The sequence below is a fragment of the Mchenga conophoros genome, linkage group LG11 (assembly GCF_057382185.1).
Source record: "Mchenga conophoros isolate Kocher_MC1m ecotype Shallow Benthic linkage group LG11, M_conophoros_male_GT1.1, whole genome shotgun sequence".
NCBI lineage: Eukaryota > Metazoa > Chordata > Actinopteri > Cichliformes > Cichlidae > Mchenga > Mchenga conophoros.
The window spans coordinates 7556700-7578878 of NC_140536.1; the positions used below are offsets into that span (position 1 = coordinate 7556700).

Genomic DNA, 22179 nt, shown 5'->3' on the forward strand with positions numbered 1-22179 from the left:
TCTTAAAGAATCTTTCCCTACAGTGCAGGATTTCACCAGTCAGAGGGTTAATTGCACCCATAAGTGGTTCTGTCATCAAATACAAGACTTTCTTTCACTGGAAACCCCAAAAATGGAAACAATGCTCCATTATCAAGGAAGTTTTCAAATCTACTGAAGTGGACAAGAACTTTTTTTTTTCAAGAATCTGCCTTTCAAACTTGACCTCTGTTTACCCCCTTACTCCAGAACTACTGTAGCCACATGCAGCACATTTGCCTTATAATTACAGTGTTTTTCCCTTGTGTTCAGCAAAGTGGTGAAGGCTAGAGGTAGTTAAACGGTTCTGTAGAAGTTACAAGGCTGCTGCTGTGTAGACCAATAAAGACAGCACAGCAAACTTAATCATTTAAGAATGAACGTGTAGATGCAGAGTTCAGTATTTGTATTTGACAAAGTCAATCTTTAAAGCCAACATTTATGTGAGTATGCATTGTAAAGCTCGGTTTGGGGGTTTAAGTCGCTGAGCCAAGATAGCATTCACACAGTCAGTATCAAATGAGGTGCGCCTGAGATCATAAGACCAACTAATAACCCAAGTAATCACGCTTGGCATGTTGGGTAAAGCCCAGCACGGATACCAACATGTCTGTAACACTCCAGTAAAGCTGCAATATGACCTTTCATTCTAATAAGACTAATGCTCTCAAGTCTTATTTATGACTAAAATACTCAGCAGAAATAGGGAACATTAACTAGCTTGTGTTAAATGATGCGATCATGAAGCCATGGGTCAAATATGACCAATAACCTAACACAGTCGGTTAAGCGCTTTCGATGAGTCAGTGATGCCCCTGAGTGAAAACAAAGGTATTAAAGCTGCTACACAGAACAATCATTTAATATTATGTTTCCTATATAGCATGCCTAATTTTATTTTATGCAGGTAAAAAAAACCACAGCTGTTCCTAGGAAAACAAGAACTATTATTTCTTTCACCTGGCAGTGAGTTTTTGCATGCATGTAAAACTATGAGAGTGCCTCATGTCTCCAGAGACCAGTATATGAGTCAGCACAGCGAAGCTGAGCAGAGCAATGATAGAACATACAAAGCCAGGGAAACCAGCATGTGTGTGTGTGGGTTTGTGTGCGTGTGGAATAGACAAGTGGGTGGAGGACTAGGGCCAGATGAAGTCTTGGCAGGTGTCACCACTCAAGTTTTACCATGTTTTAATGGGCATCACTTCACACACAAATATCCTGGCTACCAGAGGCAGTGCTGAGAGCTGGGAACTGAGAGATGACGAGGACCATAGAAGCACTAGAAGCCCAAGAACAGACACACTTAGTCAGAGTTTACAGCAAACAGAAAGGCAGTTCCATCCTGCAAATTTTATTACCACTGGCATCCAACCAAAACCATTCTCATGAAATCTACTTCGTTATTAGTTTGTTTAGCTGATACTCCATCTGGGACAAAGGCATAGTTTCTAAATGTACATGCATTTTCTAGAATTTCCTCTACAGACTGACTAGTCCCTGGCTCTAAATCAAATAACCCTAGGCTAATGTTAGAATCAAACATCAGGGGAAATCCCTTGTTAATGTAAATGTCTGAATGCACCAAACTGCTTAAATACACAAGTGAAAAAATCATCCTCCAACATGTTCTAACCAAAGCCATCGTATCACTAAATGTTACATCCTGGTAGGCTGTGGGAGTGTGTGGGCATGGTGTTGTCTTCTCCCTCTCCTCCTCCTTCGTTCTGGCCCCTCCCTCTGCCCCTGCCTTCTCCTTTAGGTCACACCTGCTGCTCATCTGCTCTCGTTACAACCAATTACCCTCAGGGGTGATATAAGCTGGAGAAGAGCAGTGTGGAGGAGAAGGGAGAGGTTTCTGGTGGATTTCCTCTGTGCTGGTCAGAGTGTGCTACTGGTTTAGGTGTAGGACAGCCTGCTGCGTGTGGCCAGCCGTCTGGTGTGTGGCTCTTTGTGAGTAGTGTTTAACTGAGCAGTGATTGCCCATGAGTGACGGCGGCCTTCATTAGTTTGTGTGGCCTGCCTGGATATTGTTTGCTAGCAGCGTTGCTGTCTCTTTCTGTTGAAGCCTTATTGTTGCTTTCTTTGTTGAAGTGGTCATTACCACTTTGGGTTGACCTCCCTGATTTCTCATTAAAGCAGCAGTGCTGTCTCCTTTTGTTCTTGCCATTTGTATGATTATTGAGGTGTTTGCCTACAATAAAGATCTATTTTATGTTAAATACCTCTGCCTGGCGTTCTTTTCATTCCACCTGGATCTAACTGTTACTGTCCCCCACCCTCATCGCCTAGACTTTTAAGTGGGGACGTAACACTAATCCTTTGGTCGCAGCCACTTCCTCTTGCAGTGATGAAATTTTGGCTAAAAAAAGAAAATGTAACCTCTTTTGCTTTCAACATTAGCTTTAAGTACATTAGACGAGACACTGAATGATAACTTCTGCTTTAAGAACCCTCAGAATTACACAATATTTTTAATCACCAAAAGCAATATCAATAATCTATAATCGACAATTTAGCTGACTTTTCAATTGATTCTTATTTTATTCTTTGGAATATGTCTGTTATGCAGCTGAAATATCTGGTGTAGTATATGAGGAGTGTTGCAGTTACCTGTTGCCAGCTTTGCAGGGCAGTGTCTACAGTGTGGATGGCATACTGGCTGACATTAAGTGCCACTGGATCCACAAACACATTCACATCAAAAGAGGTGTTTTGGGGGCAACAGGTTGCTGTAGCCTGGGCCTGAAATACAAATGAATATCAACGTTTGGGGAAAAAAAAACTTTTGTAAAGACGGAAGAACTATGTAAAAAGCTGAGCTCAACCTGTAATAGACACGGCTGTAGAAGCTGAAGGTGTGTTAAGTTTCGGTACTCCAACAGCTTGCAATCTAGCTGAGAGGAAAAACTGAACTCCTGACAATGACGTGGTCCGTAGCTCCACTGTCGCAAGAAGACTCGTGGCTGCCGAGCACCTATCCCCATGAACTCTTGCTCTTGAGGTAACTTCCGGTCTGGCAGGAAGGGATGAAGCTGTCGAGATGGAGCTGGAGGAATGAGAAACATAATTTTTTTTACTTAATATACTGAAACAAGTAACAAAGATTAAACATAAAATGGATTAATATAAATCAAATCCACATGTGAACAGATGTGAGTTTTAAACAAGAGGTCAATTAATTCCATTAAGCAAAAGGACACTTAAGCTGTCAATCAAACAGAGGGCTGCTAACAGATGATATCTGAGTGTACTTTACTGCTACCATGAGAGATCGAACACAGAACAAGAAAAGGTAGAGTTTTTTGGAAGTCAACTTCTCGAACACCTAGGTAATCCCTCTTACTAAACCCAATATACTTCAGACTTGGAAGAGATTTTGTTTTGATATATTACAAATCTTACCTGTACCCAGCTGTTCTAGGTGATGACAGAGGTGAACTTCCAGGTGTGCTAGTTGCAGGCACACACCCAGGGACGGGACGAACCAGGGTGCAAAACACGAGTCCACTCGGGTACAGGCTGCCAGTGCAATCGGAGAGACCAGCTGATCGCAGGGTAACTGGGACCCACACTCACTATCCGAACTGGAAGGGAAATGTTGATAGAGAAAGCCGACAATATTTACAAACGATCATTAAAGAGACTGCAATAAATGAGGAAAATTTTAAACTGACAGCGCCCTGTGAATATAAAATGATTCCATACGGAAATAATATCGAGAAAAATATCCTAATATATGACTGGGATTCAGTACTTGACAGTTTTAAAGAAAACAGTAAATGATTTTCTATCAAACTTTGTTTTTTTAAATAACAAAAGCAATGGCCCAGCTGTGAAATAATGGTCACAAAAAAAAAAGAAAAAAAAAGGAAAATCAATGGACTTATTAAAATAATCTGATTCTTATTAAGAGTGGAATGCTTGTGTACAAATTGTGTGACATCCATCTCAGGAAGCACACTGAGACCAGCCATACAGTTACTGAGAATTCAAAAAAAAGAAATGAAATAAGGTGAAATGTGAAAGATCTTCCTCGCTGTTAGGAACATTATTACACATGCAGTTTCCAGGAGAAGCCCTCCGTGGACATTAATTGCATGTCATGGTTGATGATGTTGAATGGAAGGTAATTGAAGTGAATGACCATTTGCTCTGTAATTTGCTGCTACCATGATCCACCATAAAAACTCCAGCAGGAAACGCTCAAGACCTGAAAAATGCTGGTGCAAGCAGAGCACTCCTTAAAAAGATAAGCATCATATGTTGACAATTTTCATTACTTCCAGTTGGCAGGGCAGCCAAGTTATTTTTCTGGTGGAAACTAAAGTAAGGCAGATGAAACGAGGGAGTAAGGAAAGGGGGATCAATTTTGATCAAAAAAGACAAATCATTTAAACATAAAGGAAATGTAGTGTTCGGAATATGATTGTAATGAAATACAGATGTATATTTTGCTTTACACAGTATCTGGTCCTGAAGATTTTTTCTGTTGCTTTTCTTACATGTTTTCTTATTCCTTGGTCTCTGTTTTGCTCGAGCTCTCTAAGCCACACAGAATGTGGGCTCGGCAACACTCTTCCGCTAAAAGTTCCCTAAATCCCAGATGGAAGTAAATAAGGGGAGAGAAAAAGAAAAAAAGATTAAAAGAAGGAAGGAAAGAAAAAAGAACAAAAAGAAAAATCGATGAAGGTCGGAAGATGTAACAGTAATGAAAAGAGGAAGCAGTGGCAGGGAGTAAAAGCACGCTCTTTGGGGTGCTATAGTATCTTGCAAGCCTCGTCCAACTCATCCCATCCTAGCTCAACCCTGCCCAGCCCAGGCCAGGCCAGGCCTAAGAACTTATGAGCCAAAGGGGGCCTGACTACTCTCGCTTCCCGTGAGCTTCCCCCGATTAGATACACTCAAGGTAAGCAGGAAGGAATCCGGATGGGCCCTGACAGGCACTTGGTGTGCTGGGAAATCTCATTAGGCCGATCTGAACGCCTTCCAAGCCCGCTCCCTGCTCCTGCACACCAGATGTGGGGCGAGGGATACATTCTACTTCTTTGTGCTCAGCAGCCTGGGTGCACTCTCCTTCTGTTTTTTCTCAAACAGGACGGCACACGGTCTGTAGGTTCACACACATACCAGTGTGTAGACATAAACACGCTCTCATATGGACAGTTAAAGCAAAATTTCCTCACCTCTGTTCATCTCCATCTCCATTATGATTGAGTACTATCCTCCACAGGTCTGAGGCCACCAGCTCCTTCTGCTGGTTGGTGAGGCTGAGGCTGGGCAACTGCAGCTGGCAGGCACAGCTCTCTGATAGGCTGAACTCCCGATATGGAACAAAGGTTTGCTGGAGCTCATCCCAGTACTCTAGACTGCATGGTACCTGAAAGCAAAGTAAGTAAAAAATATAGTAAATATATGTAATTATATATATATATATATATATATATATATATGTGTGTGTGTGTGTGTGTGTGTGTATCGTAGCGCTTGTAGAAATTGAGATTTCTGGAACTTTCTGGACTCTTTAATCATTCTTTGCTTCCTGTTGCCCCCATACAGCCAGCCTGCATGTACTACTCACAAATTAAAACTATCGCAGGTAGTTCAGAGCTTTGACAAAACTGTGAGGAAACACATTTCACAATGACATCATGAGGACCTATATAACCAACAAGGCTTTTTCGAAACCCTCTGGGTTTCCTTATAGCATTACAGTTATACTAAGCAATTTTCTGTTAAAAATACTAACTTAATTTCTTATTGTGGCTATTGAATTTGGGCACACAATCAAGTGAGACCTTGTTATATATACTTTTTTCCATTGCAGATGAATGGGTGTTTATTTATACAGTGCCAGATCACAATAACAGTCGCCTCAAGGTGCTTTATATTGTAAGGTAGACCCTTCAATAATACATACAGAAAAAAACAGTCATATGACCCCCTATGAGCAAGCACTTTGGTGACAGTGGGAAGGGAAAAACTCCCTTTCAACAGGAAGAAACTTCTGGCAGAACCAGGCTCAGGGAGGGGCGGGGCCATCTGCCAGGACCAGTTGGGGTGAGAGAAGGAAGACGGGACAAAAGACATGCTGTGGACGAGACCCAGAGATTATGACTGAGGGTTAACAGTTTAATCTCTTGGTATTTGTTAAGCATTACACAGTTGGCTCCTAAATCCCTACACACACTAGCTGTTTTTCATACTTTTGGGAAAGTTTAGTCTGCTATTATGGAACAGAACAGTTGGAATTTAGGATAAAACATCCTTGATTTAGTTATGTACTATAATAGAGTATGGAATGAACTATAGGTGAATGAAATGTACATTGCTGGGTTAAGCGGTCCCAATAGATACAGCCACGCCCAGACTTAAACTAATTAATCATTTGCTGTGAGATAACAGGTAACATTTCTGTTCTGTGGATCCCCTAGTTGCGCATTAAGCTACGGTAGTCTGCTAATCATTAACCATTGATTCTTTACTGACCCTTAAAAGACATGGGGAATCCCCATCTCAGAGAACAAATGAGCAAGTGATTTTTTTTTATGGCATGTGCATTTCAACCTTGAATTTTACTCACTTCAGACACAACCGATCTTTAATCTCTCGTCTAGTTGGAAAAAATGACAGCGCTTTGACCACAGACCACCAACACAGCAAGCTGACAACTCATCTCCATAACAACATTTCATGACCACAGCATAACTAAACACCCAGCAACAGCATGCTGCAAGACGGCCATTAGCATTGAAGTCCTGGAGCCGTTTCTCACACTGAATAACAATCAGTTTTTGAGTGTTTTCACATTGAGTATCATTGATGTGATGACTGGTAGGGCTCCATTCATTCCTCTCACACTGTACCAAAATTAACATAAAGGTGTCTGGTACCCTCAGCGAAACCAAGCACCTGCAGATATTGGCTACTGATGGATCAGTAGTGGCAGCGCACTGAACGTGAACACAACTGAGGAATGCGTGTGTATGCTTTGGGTGCATTAGTACTGTCGGTGTGCATATGTCACATAAGACAGTCCACTTGTTTACCGGAGGCATGAAACTCCTGAGACAATTACCAAACTCCTGGAACTGTCAGCAAGTTTGTGTGTCAGAAACCTTGTGCTCACAAAATGTGTGCATGCATCCATATATTCATGTGCAGGGCTGTACTGTTACAGAGGAATGGATGAGGTAACTGTAGCTTACATCATATAATCAATGTCACACAGGTTTTCCTGGAATCAACTTCTCATAATTGCACCTGACAGAGTTGTGCACCCGCAACCCCCAACGCTGAGCCACTGGAGCGGAAACTCGCTGAATCTCCACTGAGAATTCCCTGAAATGCATTGCTAAAACACCAGGCGTGCTTTTTTTTCACCTGTGATATTTTATACACATGACGGCATGCAGAAAGGGATATATGAGGTGTATATATATGGTACAGTAGAATACATTTGAATGGTTGAATGTACGTCATGTTCCCCTTCACTTGTGGTGCAACTTTGGAGGAACGTCGAGATGAAATCGATAACCAAATCCAAAAATGTCAGAATGACGGAAAGAGGAAAAAAGGAGTTTTCTTAATGTGTAAGTTGAACATCTGGCACTTGCTTTCAGGAGGAGAAGGCACCTATGTATAATTCAAGTGGATTGTGTATATGTGTTCAAGAAGAAAACGATGTATAATTGTACATATGAAAGAGAATATGCATGTATACGTATGTGTATACACAGGTGTGCGTATGTATGTGAGCGTATCATACAGTCTGGGCAGTGTCAGTTTCCGCTGCCTGATTGTGTGTGTATCTTATCTGATAAACAACATGTAACCCTGAATAGCTGACATTCCCTTGGCTGCATGGGTCGAGATTGTGTTTTCCACAAGAACTCGACAGAGTAGGCCTGGCACCACGACCGCGGGCAAAACATACGCCAAAAAACGATCTGCTATCCTAAATTCCAACTTAATGTTCCATTTTGGGTTTGCTTTAAATCCGTGAGAAGCTACGGTACTGTGCAAAAGTCTTGAGTCACCCCTCATTTCTTTATATTTTGCTTCCTAGAAACCGCACTTTCTTGTAGTTATTTAAGATGATCTTGAGAAATGGTTCTCTAGTCTTTCTGAGAGACCTGCAAAGTTTGTCCATTTTCTGCTTTTTAAATCATTTTTAGTCCAGTCCTTATGCAGTACCTGACCTTTTATTTTGGGTTGAGACATTTAAGATTGACCCATGAATCACCTAATTATTAAAAGAAAAAGGCAACTGACTCAAATGATGAATCAGTAACAGAAAACTTAACAAGACCATTTTAAATTCTATTTAGGCACTTGGTTTTTTTTTATTGCAAAAACACATAATTTGTTTGCATTTCTTTAGTTCAATCTATGAAATATTCTAAAGATAACAAAGTTTGACAGAAATAAAATAATACCACCAATAAGATGAGTGTTGGTAGCTGGAAACTTGGTACATATTCATGGCACATGGTGTGCAGTATGTCCCTAAAACATCTGAGGAAACTGAAGAAATAGAGGATAAGAAAAAAAGAAGAGCCAGGCCTAAGACACTATCTACAGCAGATGAACTGTATCTAAACATTTTCTTGTTAAGAAATAGGGAAAAAAATCTAGCAAAGATCTGAAACAGGACCTGAGAGATGCGTCTGGATTTTCAGTTGATCCATCGACTGTTTGCCAAAATCTCATCAGTAATGGTCTCAGTGGAAGGGTGCAAATCCAGTGAGAAAATGCTAAGGTATGCCACAATACACAAGAGAACTGCACTGAAAATCAGTGGCAACAGGTCTGATGGAGTGATGAATCCAAATTTGAAATTTCTGAGTCAAATCATTGTCAGTATGTAAGGAGGTGGTCAGGCGAGAGGTACAACTGTGAGTGTCTACAGCCATCTGTAAAACACAGGTGGGGGATGTTGAAGGTTGTGTTAAAATTAATGGAAAAGTATCATCTGATTTTGATGTTACTGGAACGTACTCTGATTGGCATCGGTTTCACACTGCCAATGGAGTAAAAGCATACCTGGACAGAACAACACACAGTGAAACCCTATTAGTCATGGGCTGGCCTCCCTAGAGCCTGGAGCCCAATATTATTGAAGCAGTGTGGGATCATGTTGATAGAGAATGGAACAAAAGGCCGCCAACATCCAAAGAAGACCTCTAAATATCCTTTGTGAAGCCTGGAGAACTATTCCTGAAGACTGCTTAAAGAAATGACAAGAAAACTGCCTCAGAGAGTTCAGACTGTGTGAAACAATAAACATGCTCATACCAAATATTGACTTTCAAGCTTGTTAGACCTGTATAAACTCTGCTTTTGCCTTATACAAAAAAGTGCTGTATTTCCATGTATGTCTGCAGATGTTTCAATAAGTCACTGCACCCATTTCAGATTTTCTTGGCTAAAAAGAAAGAAACGTGACTCAAGACTTTTGCACAACACTACATGTTAAGCACTTTTTAAAAACTATTTACAAATGTTATATTCAGAAGTGCTGGCAGCATTGTGCATGTATGGATGATATTTCCATTCATATAATTCACCTTTGTTTCTGAGAACTCAGGACTGTTCTCCACATGATTGTACTTCTCTCAGTCTGACTGCACAACCACAATTTCTCTAAAGGTTAACTAAAGGCAGCCAAACTAAAGCAAATACACAACATACAGAAATTAAGTCAATTTCCATCACCAACCCAGGTGTGATTGCTACAAATTCTCAAGTATGTCTGTGCAACTGAAGACTCCCTCAGCTCGCTCTGGGGCCGTGGCTGCTGACATCCACAGCCATGTCTGCCATTACTTTTATTAACAATATCAACAGAGCTATTAGGTCTTCTGTTATTTCACTGATGCCTATATGTCTAAAAATTCCACTGCTTGCTACCTCTTATCAGCCAGCAGACAAATTGAATTGACATCAGCTTGAACAAATGTTTATTCAAGAGATGTAATAAAAATTGTAATGAAAATGACTCCTGCTATGCTGTCTCAGGTGGGCTGATATATGTTAACATTAATCAGTGTGGAAAATCAGGAATAAGCCCATGAAGAGATCTTCATGCTCACTCTTTTTTTGTGTTTTTACTCTATTCTGCCAAACTCTTATAGGGGGACTGGAGATTTTAGTGGATGAGGTGCAAAAACTCCAGATCAAATTAACCACATGGACAGTCTTTTATTTTTATAGTGCATTAGCTGTGACTAATGCAGGTCCGCTTGAGCACTGTCCTGCTACAATAATAGTTATCTTGGCTAAAATTCCACCTCGCTATTTCTGGGTAAATGTGTCGCTCTGAAGTAAAATACCAAGTTGAGTACCCTGGTTTACCTTCCAACATTTCTATTCATCGGAGAGAACGAGTGCATCGGCGGAAAGGGCGTGTCACAGATGTGAAGCTGATGGTGGACCTGTGTTTCATATAACATTAACAAAAACAAGTTATGGCTGAAGGTTGGTGGCTCAACTCAGGCTGCAGTGTTTTTATGATACCGCTCGCAGGCCAGAGGGGCCACGATGGCATAACGGAGGCCTGCTGGGACATGAAAGGCTATCCCCACAACGCCATGCACGCAAACAGCAGGGGAGCAGATGGTGTGATTTTTTTAATAAAGTCAGAGTAATTTGGGCAACTTCCCTCAACAGAGAGTGGATGATCACAGTAACACAATTGCATATTGTGAAAAGTCGGCATGGACAAAAGGCAATTGAATGAGACAAGACTCTGTTACATTTACTTTACTGGATGCTGTGTCTGAACTCGAACTTTTATTCTCTGCTTTAACACGCTCCATCTCCTCCAGCTCCCCTGAGCTGGGGTCAAGCTGAATCATAGCTCCTGTGTTTGCTCCATGGTTCCCAGGCCCCACAGAAGCAGGAGGAGGGGAACACGAACAGGATGGACAGAAAAGAGAGCAAGACGAACACCTGCTTATGATTCAGAGAACTGACTGCATGTAACAAGAAGGTGACAATGAGTCACCTTTCTCTCTTATCATCGGTTCATTGCTTCGGCACTCTACAGGTGGGAACCTGTGGATGCTCCATTAGGGATCAGATGCTTTTCAGCGGCAAGAGTCCCCCCCCAACCAACCACCAAATTCTGACATTGCTCCCCTTCAACCGTACGTAAAAACAGCTCAGGCAGCAATTTGACTTTGAGTAATGGAAGGAGGTTTGAATTCCCCCTCTGAGATACTGGAACCAGTTGGGAAACCACAACTATTTAAATGCAGGAAATCTTGATTTTATAAAATGTTAATATGATCTGCTCTGGGGACAAGCGAGCAGCAAGGCTCAGAGCAGGAGCCCCCCCCCCCGCCAGTACAACCCTTCATTTATTCTGAAGAGCAGGGGAAAGTGGGGAAGGACTAAAGGAAAGGAGCAAGGGGGGAGTGTGACAAAGGGGGGGGGGGGGGGGTAGTGAGAAAAACCGATCGGAAAACCTATTTTTATTTTGTTTACATGCAGTCCTCTGTCCACCTGCTATGTTTAAAAAAAAGAATTACTTCATAAATGACAGAGAGGAATGAACACAGCTTAATGCTGACTATCACTCGCCCTTAACTACTTATTTCTTTTCTTTCCCTATGCCTCTCACTTTCCATTTCTCAAAATCTATCAGCCTCCATCTCTGCATAGCCACATGGTAATTTTAGAGGCCTGAGAAATTATGACTGCCTTCTCCCTCTCTCTTTCTCTCTCCTCAGTCTTGATGTAAAGTAAATGAAATTCCTTTGGAATACAAACTAAGCCATTACTGTGTTTTGGAGTTTTATGGCTGCATTTCCGTTCCCCTCAGCTGGACTTTCTTTCTGGTCCTGGGAGGAATTAAAAAAGCGAATTAAACGAGACCGCTGATGTTTCCTAAAAGGCAACGCGTTACCATTATGTCACTGGGGCTACAATCAATCAAACCTGGGACTGCAATAACTTTGGCTGATGACCAAGAACTTCAGTTAAAATAATAACCGTAAATGTAATTTATCTGTAAACAGATATCCAATATCTTAGAATTACTTTCACGTCTAGTTTAGCAACAACATATTTAGCAGTGTTCAAAAACGTACAGGAATAGCGTTTAACACCGAATTTAAATCAGTTTAAACAAACAAACAAACACATTGTGTGTTATGTCCTACATTTGTACTACTACCAGCAGCCAGACCCATTGCTCTATGAACATGCTGCAGCATAGTTTACATGGATGACACAAAAACAGCAGAGAGACTCATTGCTTACTTTTTGATCCTTTACAGCTGGCTCAGCAGTTTTACAAGTTCTAGTCCTTTCTAATAGAAGACAACTAATGTTGCACAATGTGCTTTATAGATTTCTCTAACTTGTCAAATGCAATGGCTTCCATTGCTTTTCTCTGCAGATGCTGCATCAAATCCCCACATGAAGGAGTTTTAACAACAGTTGTGTGCTTGGGGCCTCCTCTTTTCACCACTATCCCTGCAGTAGCCTCAACACCTGATTCCTTTTAACAGACTTGTCAGAAGAGATAGGACCATGCCACATGACAGGGGAAGAGGAGCAGAGTGGAAGATGTGGAAACCATATGTTCATCAACCACTGGTTCCATAACTCCTGCTGTGTAATACACACAACTCTAATACACATGTCTGTAGTCACAGGCATTATCTTTTACGTACTGGCACAGGCATATGTAGTAATGCAGACGTAAATGCATGCTTCTTATTGACATCATGCATTTTCTGTGCACAGGACACATATGTGTAATAGTAACACGCATTATATTGCAGAGTATACATCAGGAAGGACGTACAGTTCATTTTTGCCTGCCTGTCATTTCCAGCAGCTGCTAAATAATCAACATCCTCTTCCTTGGAGTAGAGAAAGTGTAGCATTGTCACACAGATCCTCTCACACTGAGGCTTCTGTAGGCATTATCAGAACTGCAGAAGACACCACCCCCTCTATGGTCATATATATATATATTTCTTTAACCCCCTTTCACTCAATATTATTTCCTATTCCTCCACCCACAATAACCCCTCCCCCCAATCCCAACTCTATCATCACATCTTCCTCCAACTCTCTCTCCTCTACACACATCAGCTCCCTCTAATTCTCTACTGTAACTCAATATGTGGCCAATCAGCTCGAGGGTTTGCTCAGGAGTTTTGCTCATTACAGACTTTACAGCTGTGGGGCCTCGCTGAAAGTCTGACATCTGCAGCACCTTCCAAAATCTTTCCTCTCCTGGGCCAGCACACATAAACAGACAGAATCGGTACTGTAGGTGAAATGGCTATGGGAGTTCAGGAAAGAATGTGAAAGATAAAGAGAGGAGATGGGGAGATGAGAAACCTATGCTGCAGCCGGAGAAAAATAGGAGAAGGAAAAGACGAGGGCATCCAAGCCCAAAGCTTCAAACTGAATAAAAAAGCTAAAAGCCAGTTGGGAATTATTTTGTCATAGTAAAACTTTGTACACTTACAATGTTATAGCCATCAAGAACTAATGCTAAACTGTTGTTACAATAATGTAATCTTTGATCGGCTGTCTGTATTTATGTACTTGACCCATCCTTGCATCATATTTTGAGAATCTAGTGGTAGATCATTTATCAGTCGCTATACAGCTGCTTCTCAGTCACACAATTGAATTTAAAACCACAATAACAAGGCCATTCAAATAAAATCAGACCAAACACAGATGGCTTTGACTGGGCTAAGAAAAGAGGGTGACAAAACATGTTTTGCATGTTCTGTTCCCACAAATTCTATTCCTAAAGGAATGGTCAAAAATATAAATCCAACCGACTGTTGCAATGACACTATCAGGCACTAACAAATGTCATATTTCTGTTTCAAGAAAAAAAAAAGAGAATATGGAGGAGGATGCAAAAGACCACAATTTGGGATGACTCTTTTCTTTAAGAATGAAAAGTTGGAAAGAGAGGATGGGGAAAGAGAGGATGGGGAAATGAGTGATAGGAGGAAAAGTGGGATGTCCTGTCCCCCACTGAGGCCCCGAAGGCTCGGTAGCTACTGCACCCTGCCAAAATATAACCTCATCTGTGCTTTGAGACACCTGGCTATTCACACCAGAGCATGCACGATGACTTCCACAGCTGTCTGACCATGTATTACATGTTTGGAAAGACAGCAGGGGTCTCTGTCATTCAATAACATGCAGTGTATAGGAGTTCTCATGACTCATGTCAAGGGAATCACAACGCCCCCCCCCCGGTCCAGCTCTACGACGCTTTATTTCCCTTTTAGTGCAGGTGATGTTAAGCAAAGACTACTGGCAGAGGTGTGTGGATTCTCTCCTAATCTTGCATCTTTGTATGTGACTATAGCATCTGCACAATGAGCTGGACCATGGATTGGTTAATGCATTACTGTTCTTTGCTTTTTTGGAGTTTTGGAGTAAAGGCAGACATATAAGACATATACTCTCTATATACTATGGAAGGGACATAATATAACATAACATAAGATGAACGGCTATGAAAAGAGAATGCAAATACTAAGTGCCTTATACCCGCATTCTCTCTAATGGCCACCAGGGGGTAAAGCCTGTAGTTGAAAAAATATTTCTGGTCCTGTAGAAGTCTCTAGGAAAATGTCACTTGCACCGACCTCTGTGAAAAACCTTTCCTGGTGGGTTTGTGGGCTCATTGGATGCCTATTTTGAAAACTTTGGTTATTCTAAGTATTACGCAAAAGGCTATCTTTTTGATTGAGAACGTTACTCGTCAGATCTGTTTTCAGACCCCGGACGTCATTTTCTACCTGCAAGACATCTCCCAGGTCTGCAGTGCTGATCTCAGGGTCTTCTGTGGTGTTGAAGGGAACAGGTGTTATCCTGACAAAGGTAAGGACACGAGGTTCTGGGTATCTCCACAACATCACCCCTGGGGTATCGTCTGTCTCGCTGTAAAACACCACCTCATGTGGACCTGGCAGTCTCTGTGAAGCTGCGAGGAAAGAAAACAAAACAAAAGAAAACAAAACAGGATTTTATTGAATTTGTCAGTGATTTTCTGTTGTGGTTATACTTCAGAGCAAGACTTACAGACTAAAAAGAGAAAACACATGACGAGTAACAGAAAAAAAGTGGCAGAACTAAAACAGCAAAAAGTAAACAAAGGGCAGAAATTGATTCTGGGGCAAAAACCCGCTGATACACTGAACTGAACAGAAATCCGGTTTAATTATAAGAGTGGCCTCTTTCCCCCCTGAGATATAGGTTAAAAAAAGCATTCTTTGCACTTTTTCTCCTTTTGGTTCAAAGGGACTATATTTAACTTGCATCCATGTTTTGTGTAGCAATGTTTGCATGGTTATTTGTACTATGGTATCTGAAACTACCAAAACAATTTTGCCTCAGAAATTGCTGTGGATGTTTCCATGCTTTCTGAGTGTTTATATGCATAAGGAGCCCTTCATAAACATAGTGGCTAAGTAAACATTTTTGCTATTGAGTAAACGGCCATTGATTGAACCACGCCAAGCACCTGCAAAAGCTGGAGAACGCTGGATCTAAACCTCTGAGTGGTGTTTTGACTCACTTTGTGGCTGCTGCTTGGGATTCAAGTCCTTTGGAAAAATGTTTATTTAAAAAAAAACAGTCAAGCAGAGAATTTCTGCTTTGTTTGGTTCCAGGGCTTCACAAGTTGAAACTTTTGGTTTTGTATAAAACCATTTCTTGTCTGTGCTCTCTTAGAGGTGGACAGCATATTGTTCTCCAACAAAAAGGGCAGATGAAAGAACAGGCAGATACATTCATGAGGTTTTGCTTTCAACTGAGAGAAAGTGGGTTAGAGACTCATTCTGCCCTCGTTTCCACCAAGCTTTCATTTACTCTTCCTGTCCATCTACCCCATCTATCCCTGTCAGACCTGGGGAGCGGCACTTCCTGGTCTCTTTGCTCTGGGGCCCAGTTGGACAACATGTTGCAGACAGATTGTCCTCTTGGTTCTAGTTCACTACTGTACTTTTTTTTTCTGCTTCAGCCAGAATATTAAATGCATCAAAGACCAGTTGAACAGTGCAACAAACAAAGACTCAACCACAGCTGACAGAGTGGACGGTTGGTCTACAGCCAGAGAGAAGTTTGATCCTCTGTGTATAATGTTGCTGTGTGTGTCTAAAGGACAGCGCACACAAAGCACAAAGAGAGGGAATAAACACCATGTTACTCAGAGTGGAAACAGGCAGACATGTCTGATGAAACTTCTTTTCACACAGGGCTTTGATCTGACTTTGATTTAAGTCGATGTGTATCTTAAGTGACATCTCACTTTGTCACAAAAGCTCTTTTTTTTAGTTTGTCCAACTCACTTACACGAATATATGAATAAACAGCCATTGTTACTGTTTATCCTATGGACCGAAAGTTATCAAGAAACAATTACTACTATTATTATTACATTTCAATCTCTGTTCTATGAGCCGCACATCATCTCTACATCAGATCAACATACAGCACATTGACATTCACCTGAGTCCTGGATATACTGGAAACGTCCTGTGCGTAAGTCATCTGAGCTGTGCTCTGTCCGAGGAGAGGGAGAGCCTGGAGACGGAGGTGGCTGGGTGTGGCAGGCCTTGCCTTTAGCACAGCTTTCAGCTGAATCCCCTTTCTGCAGGTGGAAGTAGGCACGGAGGTGCTCCTCTATCAGCTTCAGGCAGTTCAGGTGTTCCTGGCCCCAAAAGACCTGTTGTTGGGACAGAACAAAAAAGGTGAGATGACTGGGAGAAAGGATTAAAAGAGTAAAAGGGGAGTATAAGGAGCTCCAAATAGGGAAAAGTCGAAAGAAGTTAAATAACAGATGGGCATGAGGATAAGGCTACATGTTACAGACTTCTGGCTCTTCCTTGAAAAGCTGCATCAACACTTTCTTTTCCAAAACAGGAAGAGAAGGAGTCAGGATTACCCTCATCATAACCCATTCACAACCTTACCAACATTACCCAACACAACCTTACGTCTTCCCCACTTATCCGCGGCATTCCCCTTCCCCTGTTCCATCAAAGCAAGTCTGCCTGGGGTTTGGACCAAGGACCAGGAATCTCTGAGTCAAAAACTCTGCACACATGGAGCTGCCCGACTGCTCGGCCGCCGCTCACTAGCTTTGCAAGGGTGGGTTATGACTAAACTCTTAAAAACAGGAAAATTTGGGGATTTTTTTTCCCCCAAAAGTTTTCGGAAAGAGAGCACGAAAAGAAGGAATCTGAGGGAATTCCGGTGGTTTTCGTACAGCACTTGATTAAAACACCACAAATGCCAATATTTGCAGAGGGAAATGTATGATTACGTATTAAGTGTTGAGTTGCGAGTGATGTTTCTGTTTGTGGGCACGCAATAAGAGCATTAGAGAATCATTGAATAAAAGGGGTCAGGGGGTTCCCCCTGAGCGAGTAATGTGGAATAATACACTTGTAATAATGTGCTCAGTCAGTCACATTGAAGAGGGACTTTTCAGTGTGGGCATTATGTAACTTGTGACAGGAAAAAAGCCACACATATTCTCCCCCACTTCCCAGCCTCTATTAATAGCTTTTTAATATTCCACCACTTAACCAGTAGATATGACTCAAATGTACAGTGAAATTACAGCATGTAATTTCTACTGTCATCGCTTCACTCCAAAGAGGACAGAAGCCATGGTGAATTAAAAAGGAATATCAGATTCAAGAGGAGTGTTCAGATTGTGAGAAGCTATGATGTGAGTGGGTGTCAGCATATAAATGCTGTATGGTTTAATTTGGAAACCAATGACAGTTAAGCGGATGTTTTAGTGGGTGGTAGGTCTACCTTGAGATTAAGACTGGTGTTGAGCAGGAAGAAGCTCATTAAAACATTTACAAAGCATTCTTCAGAGAGACTCATTTCCATCAACTATCGCTGTGCCTGATAATTAAACCTATACAAACCTGCAGGAGGCCTCCCTTCAGGTCTAGTAGCAGTTTGGGGGGGCCGGGCTCGGGTCCAGGGCTGCCACTGTGGCGACACCAACGAGCCTCTAAGGAACTGCTGCAGGAAAATGGTCCCAACAGTACACGGCTCCGATCCTTTAGTCCAGTTCTCACCAACACATCTTTTACCTCGAGCAGCACAGAGGCGGCCTGAATGGCATCTTGGAACACAAAAGAAGTAGCAATAAATGTCATGCACAGCACAGGGCAGAACTAAAGAGAGAAAACAGAAGGTAAAGGATAAATGGTTTGTGGGTAAAGTAGAAGCAGGCGCTCAGTAATTCTACAATGGAAAAAAGGACAAAGGTTCAGACAAATGGGGAAAAGTCGAAAACCAATCCTGGTTTCAAAGTGAAATATCGATACCTCTAACGATGTATAAAAACTAACACTGTTCATTTGCAACTGGGCCAGACGAAATTAAAAGACACAAACAACCGAACCTCAAATATCAGCTGCACAAATGCTTGCCTCTATGTTTTTGCACTGGTCAATTACAACAGTCTGGCACTGTGATAACAGAGCAGCAAAACATACAGTGCAGTTACACCAACCACATCCTCCTGGATATTGTGCTCGCCTGATGTTAATGGCATAAATACTTGGCTCTCTGGGGACGGAAACAACATTACTCTTCGCTCGGAACAGGCATATGTAAATGCCTTGGACCTCGTGTTCTGTGTGCAGATAACTAGCTAAACTATATTCAGTGTTAAGCCACCAGAAACACTGGGATTAGACAACATCTGGGTGTAAAATTTACAACACAGAAACATTAGTTAATATAATGGGGCTCCATGAGTTCATTTCATGGACAGAGGCACACTGGGGTATTTGAAACAGTCAAACTAATCTGAAACTGCATATCTTTGTCTTTATATTGTAAATTGCTAAAGTAAAAGGTTTAGCAGGCACGTTACAATGAGAGAAAAGCCAAACACCCACTCACCCTGTAAACCCCAAAGGTAGCAAAAGCCCCAGCTTAATAAGGAAAGCTTGAAACATCATCTGTCCTTTCCATTAAAACTGAGACGCATCATTGTGGTCACAAGCTCTCCTGAACTTGTAGTTTTGCTGCCATAACTCACTATACATGACAACAAGCTGTTGATGTGGGAGGGCTGATCAGGTCAGTTATAGCTACAGCGGTGGCAGCCCATTTGGAAACCTCAACACTGGATGACTAATAATGCCCTGAGAAGTGGTTCTTCAAACATGTCTTTTAACTCGAGACATTCTCACTCCAGCTGACTTGGCTGTTAGTCTGGGAAAGTCAAAGAAAGCAACACCTGTTTCTGCGTCTAGCAGGCAAAACAGTTTTTGAACTTTGTCAGACCGTTTTATATTTCTTCATAAATGTGACCGAAAACATCATCGTTTTTTCACACAACACCTAAAAGCCAAAGAAAGAAGGAATACAATTAATGAAATGACATAAAAATATTACTCAGTCATTTATCTGTTAAGGAAAATGACCCAGTATTACACATCTCTGTGGAAAAGTATAAGAAACTCTAGTTTTAGCATTCAATTTTACGGTAGATGGGAATTTTTAATTGGTGGGAGAACAGTCAGGTGGGAGTGGGCGCTATGGTGAATGAACTGGGCTTTGAGGAAGTTGAATCATAGCACAAACACAGGAGATCGCTAAGGACTTCAGGAAAAAAAAAATTGTCAATGGTTCGCCAGGCTGGAAAAGGTTACACAACGTTCTCTGAAGAGTGTGGAATCCACTGATCGGCAGTCAGACAACATGTGTACAAATGAAGGGAATTCCAGGGCATCGTTACCCTTCACAGGCATGATCAACCATGCCAAGAGATCATACAGAAATCCCTGGTGGCTTCTAAGTTGCTAAAAGTCTCTCTTGCAAGAGGTCATCAATGCAGCATCAATGAGGAAGACAAACCAATGAGGAAACCAAAGCTCTCCAAACACAACACTGCTCCCTACTTGCAATTCACTAATGATAATTAAGACACCCCAGAAGGCTGTCCTGTATAAAAGATAGCATTTTTGGTTTAAATGAGAAGCCTCAGGTTTGGTAAAAAGGAAACACCGCACTGCAGCACAACAACCTTATTCTATCTGTGAAACAAAGAGGGATGGGGTTTGATTTGGGCCTGTTTACTGGATCTGGGCCAGGATGGCTCACCATCATTGATGGAGCAATTATTTCTCAGAAGAAAGTGGGTCATGCAGCGATGTGATGCTTAGCAACAAAATAGTTAAAAAAGATGAAAATGATGCCTTGGAAAAGCAAAGTCAAAGTCCTGACCTTAATCCAACAGTTCATGGGAGAAAAAAAACAATGATGTTTTGCACATTAGATGTGGCTAATGTTGCTCAAAGCGGTGTTCAGGACTGATCGGGAGAAAGGTTTAGCTGCAGTTATGAAAGAAATTGAAAGCAAGTCTTCATGCTTCAAGATATTTTACATTTCAGCAATAAGGAATTCAACCCAGAACTCAGTGGTTCAAAACTGGCCATAGGTGCCAATGTAGGATAAGATCTGGGAACAGCGAAAGAAATATGATTCATATCATTTTCACACTCAAACAGTTCAGTGAGCCCTGAGGTCCCGTGAACAGGGACACCGTTATCATGGAAGACAGCAATCCCATTAAGTCTCAACATAAGATAAAGGCAGTCAGAACAACTGTGCATTGAACTGCAGTGATACCTCTTTTTAAGGAAACAAGTAGACATGTAGCAAAAAGCTGCCAACAGCATAACAGAGGCAATGTATGGTCAAACATTCAGGATTTACCTCTTTGATAATACAAGCTGTTTAAAACATGGTAAACCCTTTGTTAACTCAGAATTAGCACCCAGAAATAACATCAGCATAAGTATGTAGAAAAAAAACGCACTGTGCATGACATGATGTGTATGGAGCAGATGGCAAATTACACAGTGTTTGGATTGGCAGGCTACACTATCGATACTTTTCCATAAAAACCACACCAAAAATAAAACTTTTTATTCCTTATATTTGAAAGCTTTAGGTAAAGACAGCCTACTTGGAGCTTGCGGTTCACTTGGGGTAAAGCAAAAAATAAATGGGGGTTGAAGGAGAGATGGAAAGGCATATGAATTGGGGGACTGGGGAAGGAGGTGACAAATGAGGAGATGAATAGATATAGACACGGATGGTGGGAAAGAGTGTGGAGATGAGAACAGAGGATATGAGAGAGAAAGTGAGCTATGATGTGATGAAGATATGACACACAAGGATACTCAAATCTTTCCAGGCTTGGTCAACTGACTAAGGAACATCTTATTCAACATTAAAGTGCAATAACACAACATGGGGTTCCAAAGAAAGACAACTTCTATTGCATAAGACAATCTGGGGTAAAAGTTAAACTGGGATGACTCATTTCTTTCAGGAAAGACATTGTTGATACAAGTTGGCAGCTTACCTGGTAATATCTCCTGGTGCCGTAGCACAGACAGAGCTTGGCTATTACTTACTCAACTGTGGACAATGGGTTTATTTTCATGGCTACGATTTATTACACAGTTCAAGGGAACTCCCAAACTGGGTTGTTAAGATGAAAATCTTTCATGAACACTTATGTATAAAAGCACATTTAGGTTAAGTGCAGTCACACATAGGCACATTTAGCAAAGTAGAGCCGAATGCCTACATCCATACAGATGTAAATCCAGACGTTTACCATGCACAGCCAGGTGAACAAGTGGAAATAAATACACACACATGCACATAGTCGCACGCACAGAGTGTGTAGCAAAGCATTTCCTCCCGTCTCACCATGCGTCATTTACAGCCCGGTTGACCGCAGCATCCTGATGTTAAAGCCAGCAGCAGCAGCAGCCAACACTTTCAATAATCAGCCTAATTGGGAGTGGTTTTAATGAGGGGGAATCCCTTTCTTTCTCCATCGCTAACTCTGTTCTTGCTTTCATGCTGAATAATAGTCAGAAGCACATTTCTTCAGCCTGTTCCCATCCTTGCCTTTGCTCTTTATGACCATATTACCACTATGTAGGTTTGTCTCCAGAGACAGCAGACAGCCCAAAGACATTACGCAGCCGGACTGTGAAATTCTGCCATAAGACGGAGGTAACATCTTTCAATACTGGTGAGATGATTTGAAATATGGGCTTTGTATAGCATATATGCAATATATTTATAAATGATGAGTATCAA

General features: G+C 41.6%; 1 protein-coding gene across 3 annotated transcripts in view; it reads right to left on the bottom strand.

Annotated features, from left to right (window-relative positions):
• Positions 1-22179, bottom strand: part of vps13b (vacuolar protein sorting 13 homolog B) — a 297571-nt gene that overhangs the window by 46878 nt on the left and 228514 nt on the right. For all 3 annotated transcript variants that reach the window (XM_085290668.1, XM_085290669.1, XM_085290667.1), the window contains 7 exons: positions 17961-18163; positions 16525-16741; positions 14814-14998; positions 5205-5398; positions 3424-3605; positions 2847-3067; positions 2632-2763 (listed from right to left, as the gene is read on the bottom strand). In XM_085290668.1, coding sequence (XP_085146794.1) covers positions 2632-2763; positions 2847-3067; positions 3424-3605; positions 5205-5398; positions 14814-14998; positions 16525-16741; positions 17961-18163 — 1334 coding nt within the window. The remainder of the gene's footprint in view (positions 1-2631; positions 2764-2846; positions 3068-3423; positions 3606-5204; positions 5399-14813; positions 14999-16524; positions 16742-17960; positions 18164-22179) is intronic.